The sequence below is a fragment of the Podarcis bocagei genome (genome assembly GCF_964188305.1).
Source record: "Podarcis bocagei genome assembly, chromosome: 9".
In the NCBI taxonomy this organism is placed as follows: domain Eukaryota; kingdom Metazoa; phylum Chordata; class Lepidosauria; order Squamata; family Lacertidae; genus Podarcis; species Podarcis bocagei.
The window spans coordinates 3,941,131-3,958,091 of NC_138134.1; the positions used below are offsets into that span (position 1 = coordinate 3,941,131).

Genomic DNA, 16,961 nt, shown 5'->3' on the forward strand with positions numbered 1-16,961 from the left:
CAAGGAATCTTGCAGTTAAACTTCCTCACAATGATGCCACAATTTCAAAATGCTCCCCGTAAGAAATTTTCCTTCCTCCTTATTTTAGTTTCTCATGAAGTAGCCAAATCTCTCTCACACGGCTCCCCCCCCCCCCAGAGTTCCTTAACTTCAAGTGTCTGAATGGGGGAATGGGCTCTATACTTTCTTGTCCTATCCTATCCCACTCCCAACCTGATGGTTTCTGGTTGATGTTGATTGCAATTACCTGTTTTTCCCTCTTGACCATGCATTTCCTGCCCGGGGAAAGTGAGGAACCCCAAGTCTTTACCCACCCAGCTTTCAGAAGCAGAAGAAAAATATCCAAAATGGACTCACTCTGTAGTTGTTTAATGAGCCAGCTTCACAACCCATGTTTTGAAGCTGGCATGTTCAGAAACAAATCACTGCTTGTTGTAAAGCAGAATTCCCTGGCTCCTAAAGCTCTGGGATTTATAGAAGGCAAAACTGTACTTGGCCTGTGGAGCAGAGGAGACCTTGCAAGTCAAGGCTTTGCTCAGGCTTATGAAGGGCTCATTCATGCAGCAGCAAACCATGAATGGAAAACCACTGGCTCCCCAGTCCTAGGCTAAACCATGGTTTCGCATTACTTGCAAGCACATGCAAACATGTGAGAAAGATTGAAGGGAGGTTTATACAGTCCTAGAAATCTCATTTTCGCCACTGAAATAAATGTGACCCCACAAACTGTATTAAGCAGGAGATAAAACATACAGAAGTTCTTTATTGGGAGAAAGGTCTCTTCAGAAGAAATATTTCTGTTTCTACAGTGTTAGAGATTGCTGTTTGTTGTAATGATCAGTTCAACTCACAGTAATTGCTTTACTTTACTTTAATTCCTGTACTGAAAAAGGCGTTTTCATAATTACTGCAAATGTTCTTACATAGACATATTTCTCCTTAGGAAAGAAGGTATATTTAAAGCAGATCTAGAAGCATTCATTTCCAAACAACAAACCATGATCAAGTATTCTCATTTGTTCAAAAAGGTAACAAAGGTATATCCGAAAAAAATGCCTTTGACGTTTATCTGTAAACTTTAATTACTAAAAGAATGGCAAAATACATCAAAACCCCACATTTCCATCTTAAAAATAACTACAAATCTGGACAGGAAATACAGAAAAGGTTTATTATGGACGTACCCCACTTTGTTATCTGGTGAAGGAAATCTGAGGCAACAATTTGGTGCATTACAGACAAGCCAATATACAGTAGCTGCACACCACAATTCATTTTTGGATCACAACTAGCATTCTTTACTATGACTGTTAGTACAGAAATGTTCTGCAGTTAGAAAAAAATGAGAATACTCTCATGCTGTACAATACCATGTGCAAGTATGTGTGTGTGTGACAGATATTAAAAATTAAGGAACCAAATCAATTTAAACTCTTTTATGCCGACCTGCTAGGTTGCAGACCCTGGAATGTTCAGCACACAAAAGATTTTGCAAGCTCCAGACATAATTTAAGTGCTTCTCAAGTGCAAAGCATTACCGACTAAAGCTTTTCAAAGGTCATTTAATTACAGATACGAACATCCTCTGCAAAGATATGAGAATATGCTATAGGACCCTGGAGGTCGTGACAGATTTGTATATTTTTAAGGAAGAGAAATGCTATATTCCACTCCAGTAGTTCTAGTCCCTGATGAGCTTCTCCTGATTGAAGGCATTTTATTTGTAGGAAATGGACCACTCTTTGACAGATGCATCGTGAGATGTGGTTACCAAGGTATGTTCGTCCAGCCACGCCAAGCTGCTGACATGATGTAATCTGTGGGCATCTGACAGAAGCAACAGAAAATGTAAATTGATGCAACCAACCTCTTTCCAAATTTGCTCTTAAAAAGTTTAGCAGGAACGTACCTTTCATACCAGGGCTTGTGCATGAACTCCCCTCTCCCCTCCCCTCCCAGCACCCTTGATGTTTGCTCACCTGGGGCCCCTGCGCCATTCTTGCGCGCAGTGTGATGGCAACACGCTGGTCAGGTCTTTAATTTCTACTCAAGGCTCTTCTAGACTCATCTTCCAGCCTCACCAACCTGCACAACCCCCTCACTCAGCCCCTAGGCATGACTTCACTTCTGTTGGGAGACCCCGACACACAGGCAAGAGCCGCTGGAAGGAGTTGGCAGCACACATGACAGGGGAAGAAGTGGCGACACTAAGGGCTTAACAGCAGCCGCTCTGTATCAGGCAGAATTGCGGCCTTGATGTTGAAAAACCTGTTTACAAGTCTCCATCCTTCAGGATAATTTTAGCCCCGTGATTTCCCTCAAAAACACTATTCCCCACCTTCTGTTATTCCAAGAATGCAATGAATGATGAACACAGCACTTTAGATTTCTCCGTAATGAGAAGGCTATACTGTTACCTTGTATTTTAACTCGAGTCTCTGGGTCACTCACTGTCCAAACATAAACCATCATATCCATTCCTCCAGAAGCAAAGTGCTCGTTATCTGGTGACCAGGCAATACAAACAATCTTCGCATGGTGTCCATAGAAAATATTATGCTCCTATTGAGAAAGTGAAAGTAAGACAATCACTGATTTTTAATCCTAAAAATGAATTAACCATTGGTAAAAAAATCGAAGCTCTTAAAAGTCTTGAAAACAAATTACAAACTTTCGAAATTGGTAACATAATAAACTCAAAGGTACAATAAGATGTGAAACAAGATAATAAATTGCTGAAATGGTTAGAATAATGAAAGCAATGTTGAGAGGATGTGAGGAGGTCCAAAAGAAAGTGAATTTGACGATATTTAACTTTTATCTTTTCATTTATATATATAAAAAAAATGTTTCTGGTATGTTGCTATGTAAATTAATCTGTTAACCTATGGAAAGAAACGCAATAAAAACTTTAAAAAAAAAAAAATCGAAGCTCTTTATGTTCTAATTGCACAGAAACTAATAAAACCCAATGCAAGAACTACTGAATAAATTCCAATTCAATCTAAAGAGGGACAACAGATTCCAAGAGAGGCTTTAATAATATAAATTAATTAGGACAGCACTCAGTTCTTCCACTGCCACTTACTGTTTTCCATTTGTATTTGCAAGACCCCGCCAAGTGTTAAGTCGTGCTTCAACAGCATTTTTATGACTAAATAAACCTGCCCATGAGGGATATTTGATGTATGTGCAAGGTTTCTACACTGAATGAATGAAGGAATCTTTATTTGCGTCAGCCATCGGCCACAGCAATAAAACAATACAGTATACAAAAAACAGAACTAAGTCCTGCTTACCGCATAGTCATCGGCAACGCTAAACACCGTGACCGCCTTGCTTGCATCGGTCACTGCCAGAAAGGCACCATCATGAGAATATGCCAAGTCAGTCACAGGACCTTTCGCTTCCAGCGTCTTTTCCTCTTTCTTTAAAGAAGTCCCCTGGATTGCATACAGGTACACTTTTCCATCCTGGAAGTTAAAATATGCGCAAGAGTCAAGCTCTCCTCAGAGTGCCCAGAACGGCCTTGCTGGCTTTCAGATCTTTTACTGCCATGGGTGAGAAACGTCTCTCAAGCCTTGCACCATAAACAGTTCACACCCAATTGCTGCTTTTGCATCCGTTATTAAGGTATAGGAACAGCACATTTATTGGAGAGAAAGAGGAGGGCAAATGGCAGAAGCAATTTACGGGATAATTAGAGCTGAAGCTAAGAGGGCATCTGAAATTACTATACTGAAAATGTTTCCACAAGTGTTGCTACACTGTGGGAGCTGCCAAGTGCTTAATGAGCAGAAAAGGCTACCTTAAAGAGGAAAATAAAACCCTTACTGTTCCTCCGACGGCTGCCATGCCGCCTCCAGGATGAACTGCTACCACTTCTGGTTCAAAGCCAGGGTTATCAATTGCAAAGCACTTCTTCTTGTCCTTCATCAGAACGATCTGTAATCCGAGGAGTATGCAAATCACACTGAGGTACTTCCACTACATGCTACAGGAGGCTTCCCTCTTCGGTCCAAAGGACCCCTTCACATGTCCAAAGCAGTGAGAGACACTTGCAAATGGGAGGCATTGCTTATTGCTGCCTTATAGGGCTGGGCAATATATAGATATATCATACTCCATATCGTTATATTGGGTTCATAATTTTTGACCTGGCAATATATCGTGACGCATGATGTGTGTGTGTATCTGCTTGCGCAATACGCAAAAATCACAATGTGGGAAAACCATGAAGCCAGCCAATGTGTCTCTCGATTCCTGCAGCCCCTGTTAACACACCACAAACCACAGTGGCAATGAGACACAGCCACCCACAACCTTAATTTGCCTAGAGGCAAATGTAAGAGCTCAATGGGTGTGGCAGGGAGCGTGTGTGTGTTTCTGTGTGTTGCCACGACAGAGTAAGCCCAGCAGCAAGAGTTTGTTCACCCCTCAAAAAAGGAGGCTTGCATTTACATCCGTGTAAAATAGCATAAACTCCCCCCCCGCCCGCCTCAGTAATAATGTCATCAGCCTGTGCTCTCTTTCCAGTACCCAGTAATGCTTCTGCATCTAAGCACTACAAACCAGTTACCAAATATCACTTTAAATAGCACCATGAGAAATCCAAGTAGAAATAACCTGCTACACTTTCAAAACAAGTTTTAAAGTGTGCATTATGGTTAAGAAACTTATTACGCAATCCAAACCACATCTACTCGGAAGTAAGTCCTATGGAAGTCAATGGGTCTTACTCCCAGGTAAGTGGGGTCAGTCTTTAGTAGTTATATTGCATTACAATACAATCCATTTTTCCTGATACGCACCTCTCCAATGCATATCACCACTGCGTACCCACCAGGTCCAACTGCAATGCATTTGGGCTGAACATCCATTTTAATAACATCCTGGCCACTGAAAAAGGAAAGGGAAAAAGGAGAGAATTTTTTCCTTAGCTGAAGGAGCTGAAATCACTGGCAAGAATAGAACCAAAGGACCTGAGAGCAGATACGAAGCATGGAGATTTAAGGAGTGGTACTTTGTCATCAGGAAGATGGGCAATTTGGGCAGCAGGGTAGATGTAAAGGGACCAAGGTGGGACAATGGAAAGCTGTAGTAGTCAAGGTGCAATATACTTCACCAATTAAAAAAATGAACTAGCGTTTGGTACTTAGAGCACATCAAAGGGCAACCGAGAACATTTTGGACATCCCACATATTTTGAGCAGCAGCTTATATTTTTCTTACACATTTGGTGGAGAATATTTTATTCTCAGACACTTCAAATTTATTTTCCTACATTGCATTGATATTTTAACTTGCTATATAAGATGAGAAACACAACTGTCCATTGCGCATTATCAATCCCATCTGCTCAGCAGTGTAAAACTGGTGCTTTTTTATAACGCCGACCAAGGATAATGTTGGTTGCAGAAAGAACAACCAAAGTCGCTTGTGATACCTGGTTTTCTGATATAGTGCTTTAACACAGCAGAATTAGATGGCCTGAAACTTTGGCACGGTCATTTAGTGTTACGCTAAAAGAAAATTATTTGTGTGGAGGTTGACACGCACGTTACCTGGTGTCTTTTTTGCTCAGACTGGTGTACCGCACAGTATCATCCATGCTGCAGCTGACCAGCTGCTCCGACTCATCCACAGCCATTCGTGAAACCTGGTTTGTGTGTCCTTTCCCAGAAAAGCTGTCATTTTCTCCTGTCTCAGAATCCCAATAATGTGAACAAAATATTAAGGAAATTTTCTTCAGGATGAGCGTGACACCCAACATTTATTGCAAGGAACAATCAAACCGACTCAATTCCTCAGTTGTGCTATGCTTAGGACAGCACACATGTCACTAAACCGCATGGCTTGCAAAGAAACAGAGAATTCTTCCCAGTTGCAACTAGCACGCAACCCTGCTGTAGAACTTTCTGAAGATGCCTCGCTGAAACTAGCCAGCACAGTATCTTGGGTGACGGCACAAAAAAGGCAATGTGAAATTCAGCGGGATAGAACAGCTGCCATCTTTGTGTGGGGCAGTTTTTGTTCAAAGCGCCAACCAAATCAAAGAATTGCACTGACACTTATACTGAAAACAGCAGTCTCATTGGGAGAGATAGATACTCATAAGGCTTTCATTTAGCAGTTCAAATGAGAACTGTGCTCTAATACTACCCTGCATGCCAAGAATGCTTCAGTGAGTAGCAAATATTACGAGAAAGGGAAGAAAGACAGCCATATATAGCAGCACAGCACTAGGGAGTTTTCATCTGCAAAAAAACATTGCTTGGTTACTCAAAGGATATTAATATGCCCATCATGGCTTCCAGAGTAGATATAGGATTTCCCCCCATTTTTATGCACCGTAAGACATTGTATTGATTTACTGTGACCCTGAAAGAAAGCACACATAATTAACACAAACTCTTACACTTACACAGACAGCAGCTCAAGTTACTCACAGCACGTTGTGCCCACTTGTTTCTTCCTGCCCAAATCTGGACTTCTTTGCACAGATTTTGGGAAGAACATCCCCCCCCCCCCGGGAAAGCTTCACCTAACCTCAAACTCCTCTGATAATAGACAAAAGGGAAAGTTGACAAGCCCACAAACCCTATGCTATGCGCTTCTGGGGCAGGGGAAGAAAAGGAATTGGTCCCAAGCCATTGTCTTATCCTTAAAATAGCCTATTAAAAACAACAACACAGGGCAAATATTATCCTATTATATATTACAGGCCCCGAGGAGCTTACAATGCAAATTATGATGTGGGGGAAAGTAGACAACAGAGGGAAGGGAAGGAAGACTATGCACCCTGTTCAGCAACAAATATTTTGGCTTAGTTTCTATGTAGGAGACTAAGACTGTGCCAAAGGCTACAAAGGGGAGAAAGAGGTGGAATGATGTAAGCAGTCTAATATGAAAGGGGAGGGACAGGAGAGGGACAGAGCCATTTAAGATTAACGGCTATTTTCAGGCGGCCAAGAATGGTGGGGTGTCAGGCAGACATACACTGGGATGTTCTGCATGCCAACTCCAAGGGGCTTTCCTTTCCCTTGAAACAATACACGCCCATGAGTTGTGACTGCAACAGAACTTTCCATCAGTTTAAAAAAGAGGGTTGTCCTTGTGGCAATTTGGGAGGGGGGGAGGCGGACTGCTGTTTAGGCTTGGCATTCAGAAGCAGATGCACAGCTAGCTACTGTCTGAAATGCCCCCCCCAGGCAATTGTCTTACTGCACTTAGACCACATTTTCCCCAAACTAAGAGATCTTACAAGTGTTGATTCTGTTCTGATTTAACCAGGAATCCTCCCACCTGGCAAGCACTGAACATATTGTTCAGAACTGGCTGGTTTGGATTAAGTAAAGTCACTTCTCGTTTGCCACCCAGAGTGGCTGGGGCAACCCAATCAGATGGGTGGGGTACGAATAATAAATAAAATAAATAATAAAATAAAATACTATTATTCCAATTACTACTACTACTACAGTCATACCTCAGGTTGAATGTGCTTCGGGTTGAGCACGTTTGAGTTGCACTCCGCGGCAACCCGGAAGTAACAGAGTGCGTTACCTCCGGGTTTTGCCGCTCACGCATGCGCAGATGCTCAAAATGACATCATGCGCATGCGCGGAAGCGGCGAAACGCAACCCGCGCACGTGCAGATGCGTCTTAAATTGCGTTCAGGATGCGAATGAGGCTCCAGAACGTATCCTGTTCGCATCCCGAGGTACCACTGTAGTACTACTGCAAAACAGTGTAGCCAACCGAACAAGAGCACCCACAATGTAGCTCAAGCAGCCTTTCTGTTAAATGGGTCTTCACAACCACACTCATTTCTGTTGGAAACAGACGGATAATGCTAGCAGTGCATGATTGGGAAACTCGAAACAGCCGGCTCAATGATTCCACAGACCTTGATGACACGAAGGGGCTTATCCGGATTGTTCTCATCCAGATAGTTGATGTAGCCAGAAAGGGAGACAGTCAACAAGTGCCCCTTTTGCCACAGACAACCCAGCTGCTGATCCAAAACATTTGATCCCATGTTAAAGGTATTCACAACGCTATTAGCACCAACATCCCATATCTTAGCTGTCTTGTCTCCAGAAGCAGAAAGTAGGCGATTGCCATCTGGACTCCAACTAATCTGTTGGAAGGAAACAAAGGGATTTAGAGGTATAGGCTCGCCCTAAATACCAGAGATAGCCTATATTTGTTTCCTATGCACATTTCCCCAGATGGCGAGTTTGAAGACATCATGCAGACAAGCTGACTCGCCAATATGAGACTGTTCCATTTATTTCAATGTTTATTATTTTGCTTTCAATTGTACTCTAGCAGAATGTTGCAGAAGAAGAACCTCAAGAGGAAATAATTGATAATATTATTAATAATAATATTCTTAATTTTTTCCCTTCTAGCACAATCTATTACTGTGCTCTGGAGGAAGGATTATGAATATGTATTTTTAAAAAGCTATTCCAAGTAATGATTACAGCTTATTTTTATTTCTGTGTAATTCTGTAAATACAGCTCTGGGAGAAACAAAGAATCAGAAATGAATTGTCCATTCTGGAATGCAAAGCTGAACTCAAAAGCATTTCATGAATTAATCAATCAGAAGATTCCACAAGCATCCCAAAGAAATCTTACAATGAAAAGCATCACTTTCAGAACGTCTGTTACTTAAAAAACAACAACCCCACATAGTGCTGCATCATCATCTCAGACACCCCCTTCCTTGGGGAAAGAAGGCAGAATCTTTATTCAAAGGTGGCTTCCTCTGCCCTTGGTTTTTCAAAGTACCTGTATCTTTTTTTTTAAGGGACAAACCTGCCTCCCTGATTACTTGGGACAACTTTTATCGATCAAGAGGCTTTTAAGCCGTCCATCTAACTCAAGTCAATGAAATGCCACAGACTAAAACTGGAACCAATTTTTTAACAAGCCTGCATTAAAATCTAGAGGGACTGCCCAGGAATCAGAGCTTGTACAGCTACTCACAGCGTTTTGCTGGCCCTGAACCCAGCTGCATCCTCCAGCAGCCCCGTTGCCAAGAATGCCCATTGCTCTTGGCATGGCTGGGGGTTCAAGCTTTAACCCCAAAAAGAAAGTGAATGTTGGCACAACACCTCTTGGGTTTTTCAATTAAGAAACTCCTTCATGCCTGCAGTGGAGCCAGACACGATTCATGCTGTTGCAAGAAAAGCAGATCCATATAATGCCTGTGGAAATCAACATAACCTAACAGTCTGGTCAAAGAGAGAGAGGAGGAAGCCCCAATATACTTACTGCATAAATGCCTCCATCATGTGCCTTATTTCCTCCTAGCGCACCAACTTTCTCTCCAGTTTTGCCATCGTAAATATATATCTTTTCAAAACCGAAAATGAGACAAAGTATCAGTTAAGTGGTTTGGGGTTTTTGGCAGCAATTAAACATACTTAACCCCCCCCCCCCGCCCACCCCACATATTGAAACACCAGCAGTTTCTTTAAAGTAGGCAGATATTTAAGTATCAAAATCAAACAGTGTACTCCGGACATCAGAAAGCAATGGAACGTGTTTAATGAAACACAGTTACCAAAGGATCCAAACATCTGAAATATAGGAAAATACTATGCTTGGCGTTGCCTCTGGGTTAAGGCAATCAATGTCATGCTTGCTTCTTTACCTTCAGGAAGTAGTTTGCATTACAATCAAGTCCCAAAAGGAACCTAAGATGGCTGACCCTCCATATTTGAGAATATTTTTTTAATGCTCTCCAATATGAAGGTTCACCCATTGTGTGCTCTTTCTTCCAACAGTTGTAATCTGAAACCTACATAGCATTTAACAGAGCCTCTGCTACCTCCTCCAGCATCCCACCTGAGGCAGATTCCATGGCTTGAACACCAATCCACATTTTACTTTCCACCATCTTTCATCTCCACAACTCTTAGGCTGGTAGTCAAAAGTCTGCACACTATTTTGTGACATCTTGGTTGACCTTGATAATTTTATTGCCCTATACTGTTGGTGCTGACCTTTAAAAGCCCTAAACGGCCTCGGCCCAGCATACTTGAAGGAGCATCTCCACCCCCATCGTTCTGTCCGGACAGTGAGGTCCAGCTCCAAGGGCCTTCTGGTGATTCCCTCACTGCAAGAAGCAAAGCTACAGGGAACCATGCAGAAGGCTTTCTCGGTGGTGGCACCCGCCCTGTGGAATGCCCTCCCATCAGATGTCAAAGAGATACACAACTACCTGACATTTAGAAGACATCTGAAGGCAGCCCTGTTTAGGGAAGTTTTCAATGTGTGACATTTTAATGTATTTTTAATCTTTGTTGGAAGCTGCCCAGAGTGGCTGGGGAAACCCAGCCAGATGGGCGGGGTACAAATAATAAATTATTATTAATTATTACTATTACTATTACTATACTATGGAATTTGCCCCCCTTGGGGCCAATACTTTTATACTTGTCTGACTTTGAGGCTAATCTTAATTTTTGCCTTATTCACCCTCTCCTTCCTCTGTTGCCTTCTCCAGCATTGATTCTGGAACACCAGTTCCTGAGAGGCAACCCCTTTTTGCTTAGAACCTAACGTGCCACAAATATTGGCACGGTTACTGCTGTGCTAGCTCCAGAGGAAAAGTATCTTATGAAGAACCAGGCCACTGCTCCATCCGGATCCACATTATCTCTTATGACCAGCAATGACACTCCTAGGTTCCTGGTGTTCCAAGGCGAGATCTTTAACTGGAGATACCAGGGACTGATCCTGGGACCTTTGACACTCAAAGCAGATCCTCCATTTAGCTAGAGGCATATCTGCCCCCCCCAAAAAAAGGTAAGAAATGGCTTGATTTTACCTGGCCATCTGCACTGGCTGTAGCAAACCTATTTCCATCTGGAGAAAATCTCACACAGTTAACAAACCGGCTGTGATCCTATAGGAGAAACATATTTATATATATAAAAGGATGTCAATTCCCAAACGGATTACTTCAGCTGATTTTGTGCTGCTCGTTGGTCTCCACCATTAGCCTGCTGTGGGTTGTGCAAGCAGCTCAAAGCCTTCCTACTTCAAGTACTGTGTAACAGCAGTCTCAGCACAACTGCACGTGTTCCCAAGCCCAATTCTAAGTGCTTGTTTTAAGCTATAAAGACTTATGTGGCTCAGGACTCCCTATACCTGACAGAACCCCTCTGCTGACATGAGGCAACAAAGACCCTAAGTCAGTGATGGCCAAACTGGGCCCTCCAGCTGTTTTGGGACTACAACTCCCATCATCCCTAGCTAACAGGACCAGTGGTCAGGGATGATGGGAATTGTAGTCCCAAAACAGCTGGAGGGCCAAGTTTGGCCATCACTGCCCTAAGTCAACGAGTGGCCCTTCTCTGGGTGTGTCTCTAAGAGATTACTTCAGCCACTGTCCATAGACTTAAATCACATCTGCACAAGGCTTTCTGAAAATTGTCTTGTGGACGAAATGAGGATGCTTGGAGGGCCAAGTTTGGTCCACAGGTTTCCCCACCCCTGACCTGTAACTATAACAGCAGTATTTGTTGCTCACATTATACAGAAAATGCCTCCAAAAGACTTAAGACAAAATGCAAAAGCAATCAAATGCCAAATTAAAAAACAGCATACGAGGCAAAGTCCTGGGTGGCTCACAGGAAGAGAGGTGGTCCCGAAGCACTAACATCTCTTCACCAATTTTGCATTTAAAAATAATGAGTGTGCAGGTATATAGGCCTTTCCTAGAAGATGACTTTCAGTGCACATAGCTTATGTGGATCTGGATATGCAGTTATAATCCAGATCATTGGCCCCACTGAATATGACTAAAGCTACATCTGTATAGGGCAAAATAATACAGAGCTATCTTTCAATGTATTTCATCTTTGTACTCTTAAACAGTGTGCGTGAAAATAATGTAAGTAGCAACAGACACCTTGCCTGTTTGAAGGAGGGCTCATGTAGTCAAGGGGCAGTGGGCTGCACAGCTTTTCCCCAGACCCTTCCCTGATGCCTACAAATTATGATGGTCTGGAGAAGGAAAGCCTATATTCATAGCTCACTAGGTGGATAGGCTTCCTTGGGACCCATGAGGGGAAGCTGTGTGCCTCCACTGCCCTTGACTGGTGGAAACCCCTTCATGCAAATAACAGGCGAAGGGGCTAAGGAAGGTGTAAGTAAGAATGCAATCTGCTATGGTCTGTGCACTAGTTAGCCTGCACTGCAAAGACAACTGCTTGCAACTATTAAAATATTTAACATTCTCCCTGGGCAGATAAGCAATCCTGCTTTAATTGCAGAGAAAGCTCTAGAGTCCCAAGACTTTAGACCTGCTGTAATTCTGAAAAATACTGTGCTGGCTCCATGATAGCAAAGGTGATCTTATGCTTCCACATGAGGATTTTAAGCTCCCACTTCCCAACACCACCATGAAGTGCAAAGGGCTGAAATGCAATGCTGCCTATTCCCCAAAACACAAGAGAAAGAGAAAGAGAAAGAGAAAGAGAAAGAGAAAGAGAAAGAGGCTGCTCTCTGCTTGTGCAGGAACGGGGAGAGAGCTGGATCTCAAAGACAGACGGCACACAGGTGGCAAAGAATGACAACTCACACTTATTGTAAACTTGAATTTGAACGGTGGTCCTTCAAAGAAAGCAGCACAATTGTCATCACTGCCAGTCACGAGGCGGTATGGTCTGGTCTGTTTAATATCCACACTATTGATCACTTTGTTGTGGCCGGTGATCTCGCCTACTGAAGAGCCGGTATCCCACAGAAACACAGCCCCAAATCTAGTAAGAAGAAACAAATCAAGTCACATAGAATGAGGACTATATATAGGACTTAACGTATTGAGCACAGCCAGCACGTTGAGTGGATTTACACAACAGAAATTAGACCGCCCAGTTAATCTTGTGCAGTTTTAGCTTCGTTCTCTATGGCATTCAAATCCTTTGCCCATTATGCATAAACAAATAATGTAACAAAATAGGGCACTTGCTTCATGTACTGATAGATAAAGGAGCAACACACTGTAGTATTTTTATTTATATACTCCTTTCCCTCATGCAGAGCAGTGCACATAAGGTAAAATGCAATATACCAATAATTAAAACACAATTGTAACAACTGAAATAACAAAAATATAATAAGAATCAGTCATCTGAAGCTATTTTGAATTATAGAGACTGTTCCTATCATTTGAACACACAAGCCATGTCATACAAGAGCTGAACTGGCAAGAGTTTTATTTATAGTCATATCTTGGTTTTTGAACAGCTCGAATGTTTTAGCTCCCAAATGCCATAAACTTGGAAGTGACTGTTCCGGTTTGCAAACTATTTTTGGAAGCCGAACGTCCGACACAGCTTCCTATTGAGCGCAGGAAGCTCCTGCAGATAATCGGAAGCCGCACTTTGGTTTCCGAACGTTTTCAGAAGTCGAACTGACTTCCGGAATGGATTCTGTCCGAGAATCAAGGTACAACTGTACTGCCAAATAAGCAGTAATGGGCCTTATTTTCAGGGAGTTCCCTGCATCTATACTGACTGTAAGAACAAACTGCTGTTCTAGTTATGCGTGAACTCTAAGTGCCATACAAATATTCTGAGGAAAAAGATATAATAAACTTTTATTTATATCCCGCCCTCCCTGGTCGAAGTCAGGCTCAGGGCGGCTAACATTAGATATATAACAATGGCATAAAATCAAACAATAATTGAATTTCCTCCTTAAAAAAGGTCAAAATCAAATTAAAGTCTAATTAGATGGCTTCCGCAGGGTTAGGGTTGGGAACAGTAAGTGCTCATCGGCCCAACTGTTTACGCTGATCTTATATGGGCCTGCGAGAATGCTGGGAGGCTTCTTTCATATTAGATCTTAGACAAAAAGAAAAGCGGAGTCAGGCTGAGCCCCGACCAAAGGCCTGGCGGAACAACTCCGTCTTGCAGGCCCTGTGGAAAGATGTCAAATCCCGCACGGCCCTCTTGTGGCAGAGCATTCCATCAGCCCGGGGCCAAGGCCAAAAAGGCCCTGGCCCTGGCCGAGGCCCGGGATCTCCAAGGTGTTATTATTTGCATTACATTGTGAGGCTCCACTGGAGGGAAGAAAGAGGTTTTATGCCATCCCAAGGCATGGGATGAAACACAGTGTAAATATATTCACCTCAGACTACTCTGTGGCAGAACTGCAACCATGAAGGTGAAAGATCTCTGAAGAAGTGGTTGGCTGGAGCTTTGCTGAAGTGTGGGCTGAGGGGCATTTATTTCTATAAAACTGACTCTCTGTTTTGTTCTGTGCCTTGAGATGCCGGCGGCGGCAGTAGCATCCTTGCATTCCAGGGAGAAGCTCTACAAACTGGCCATTCTCCATCAAGATTATCAATGTTAATAATCTTAAATGCTCTTTAAGGATCAGGCTGAGCTTAAAAAGCGGCGGCAATGATGCTTGTACCTTTTAAGCAGTTTTCATGCCAATGCTTGCCTTCTCGTGCTGCATTCCAGGGCTTTGGAGAATAATTTTAAGAAGCCCTTTCAGTAGGAGGTGCTTGAATGCAGGTTTCCTTGGACTGTGGGATCCTTTACTGTGTCCAAGACTATAACACTAGGACCACTACACGTGTAAAACTCTTGCTACTGCTGCTCAAGGCCATTTAAAAACCCTCTGGCTTCCTTGTGGAAATGGTTTCCAAGAATGTGAGCTATTAAAAGATCTCTAGATGTTAAATCATCAGCTATCAACTGTGAATCTGGAAATTAAAACACAAGAATAAGCCAAGTTCTCCTGCAGGAATGAGCAAAAAAAATACTTTGATTCTCTACTCACTTTTCCCTTCCTTCCCCAACAGCAGCAAGCCTCTTGCTATCTTCTGTCCATGCAATGTCTTTTATTTTTCCTGCAAATGGCTGGTATTCATACTTCAATAGATGTTCCTTCTGCGTGGTGTCCCAAATCCTTAGCTTCCCGGAAATATCTGTCACAGCACAGCAATACACATAGTCACCATTCCATCAAGACGTAGTTGCCGCACGGCCATCACTTTGCCACATTCAAATCTTCAGGCGTGCGAGAACTTACCAGTGTGCGTGTTAGGAATGCTAAACTCTTTCTGCAAACCACAGTGACAATGACATGGCAACTATTATAAATGTTTTGTGGAGAAACTGCAGGTGTTTGATTGTGTGCAGTGCTGACTACATTTGCCTGAACATGCAATAAGCAAAACCAAGAATGTGGCAGGGACACTGGCAGAAGTCTCGCCTGCAGCACTTCCTGGCATGTGATTAGCACAGAAAACCTTAAGAGGATTTAAGCATGTTCGACTGAACCACTTAGAGGCCTCTCTGTGAGTGGGGACCCCGACTTATTAGGGGATTACTGGGAGACTTTAAAATCCTCTCCAGACCTTTGCACTTATTGCACAAAGATCTGAAAAGCAGCCTGCACACCTAGGGACACTCAGGCAGGGCTTAGGTGCACACCACTGCTCTTGGTTTTGCCTAGGAGATTTTCTATACCTTCTCCTGAAAACTTGACTGCAGGAAGAGCTTGGCAAGAATTATCTTTCCTTCCTCACCTTCTGCGGGAGCCTCCACTGAATCTCAGCCCCTCCCTTACACAGAAGGACAAGATAAATTCCAACCCATCCAACCCTCCATCTTCATACCTGACTTATATCTTTATACCCGAATCAAGATGCTAAGCTGTATTATCTAATTTTCAATTGCTTTTTACCTCTATTTTTTAAGAAGTGTTCATTTGTGTTTGCATTGTTCATAAGGCATGCATGCATTTCTTCATTTCTAAAGTCCCCTTTCAAAACCTCATTGGGACTATTATTTCTAAAATCATGCACCGAGTAACCAAAATGTGCTTGATTGTCCAAAGGCCTCTGCAAAAAACCCGGAAGAGCCATTGCAATTCAACACAGTATCTTTCTTGTTTGACAGTAGCTTGCTTAACCTCCTCCTTGGGTTTCCTGGTCTATGCAAGAGCTGTCTGCTAAAATGGAGGCCACGGGACTTGTTCGTGAAACCAAGGTTCTCATTTCCATATCCCTGTGCAGGCAGCATCTTGAAGTCTAATAAGGAGGTGGTCTCCAAGCTCTCCAGGGAGCTTGAAAGAATACTCAATAAATAAGAGTCATTTCTCTCTCTCTCACGGTTTGGAGCTCAGTAGAGAAAGGCAGCAGTGCCTGCAAAGAACAGTATCTACCAAGATATTGTCTTTCCCATTAATCACTGGTTGCACAAATCCATACTATTCAAGAATAACCTCCACATTTAAAATAGCCAAATCTTCTGATTTTAGGTTTAAGTTAGACAATGGGGCTGCAAATGCCAGTAAGCAAAGACAGAATCCCAGAAGAATTGACACAATCCTCCTCCGTCCAATGGAGTGGAGGTGCACATGTATGAAGTCTTGCATGCTACAGCCATGTTTAAATCTTGTTTAGACCTTGGCTGAGAGTCCTGGAAAACCTGATCCCTGCCTTGCAGGCCTTTTTCCACCTGGCCTGGACTGACTCCAGCTACAAAAGCCGAGGCTGCTGAACAGACTCTTGGACTGGAGTACTGTTTTTAGAGGGCTTTTGTTGCTGTTGTTGATATTAATTTTTTTATCTTTATTTTTAGATCTTCTTAACAATTTATGTTGAAATGGCTCAACTTTGCATTGTGTACTTTTTGATACATTTTTTTGTTTATGACTACTTGTTAAGTTTGTAATTTTACATTTTTTTCATGCTGTAAGCTGCCTTGAGCATGGTTTTAACTGTGGAAAGATAGCAAACAAACAAAATTCTCTATGTACAGCCATGTTCAAAGGCATCTCACAATAGTATAACCAGCCAAGGCATTTGCACTTGCCAGGAATAAGAGGAGTCAAACTCTTCATGCTCTCAATACTGTTGGAAAGCAGGGCCTTTAACTGCTAGTGTGACTTCCAATGACATCAGTGTAGGCTGGAGA

The 16,961-nt window shown here is 42.7% G+C and overlaps 1 protein-coding gene across 1 annotated transcript in view; it reads right to left on the reverse strand.

Annotated features, from left to right (window-relative positions):
• Positions 1–731: 731 nt before the first annotated feature.
• The window catches only part of WDR1 (WD repeat domain 1), a 369,582-nt gene continuing 353,352 nt past the window's right edge, over positions 732–16,961 (reverse strand). The window contains exons 5-16 of the mRNA XM_081207736.1: positions 14,818–14,965; positions 12,605–12,785; positions 10,847–10,924; positions 9,286–9,366; positions 7,907–8,140; positions 6,292–6,381; positions 5,565–5,719; positions 4,812–4,899; positions 3,835–3,945; positions 3,300–3,473; positions 2,418–2,562; positions 732–1,827 (exon numbers count right to left, since the gene is read on the reverse strand). Coding sequence (XP_081063862.1) covers positions 1,718–1,827; positions 2,418–2,562; positions 3,300–3,473; positions 3,835–3,945; positions 4,812–4,899; positions 5,565–5,719; positions 6,292–6,381; positions 7,907–8,140; positions 9,286–9,366; positions 10,847–10,924; positions 12,605–12,785; positions 14,818–14,965 — 1,595 coding nt within the window. The 3' untranslated portion in view covers positions 732–1,717. The remainder of the gene's footprint in view (positions 1,828–2,417; positions 2,563–3,299; positions 3,474–3,834; positions 3,946–4,811; positions 4,900–5,564; positions 5,720–6,291; positions 6,382–7,906; positions 8,141–9,285; positions 9,367–10,846; positions 10,925–12,604; positions 12,786–14,817; positions 14,966–16,961) is intronic.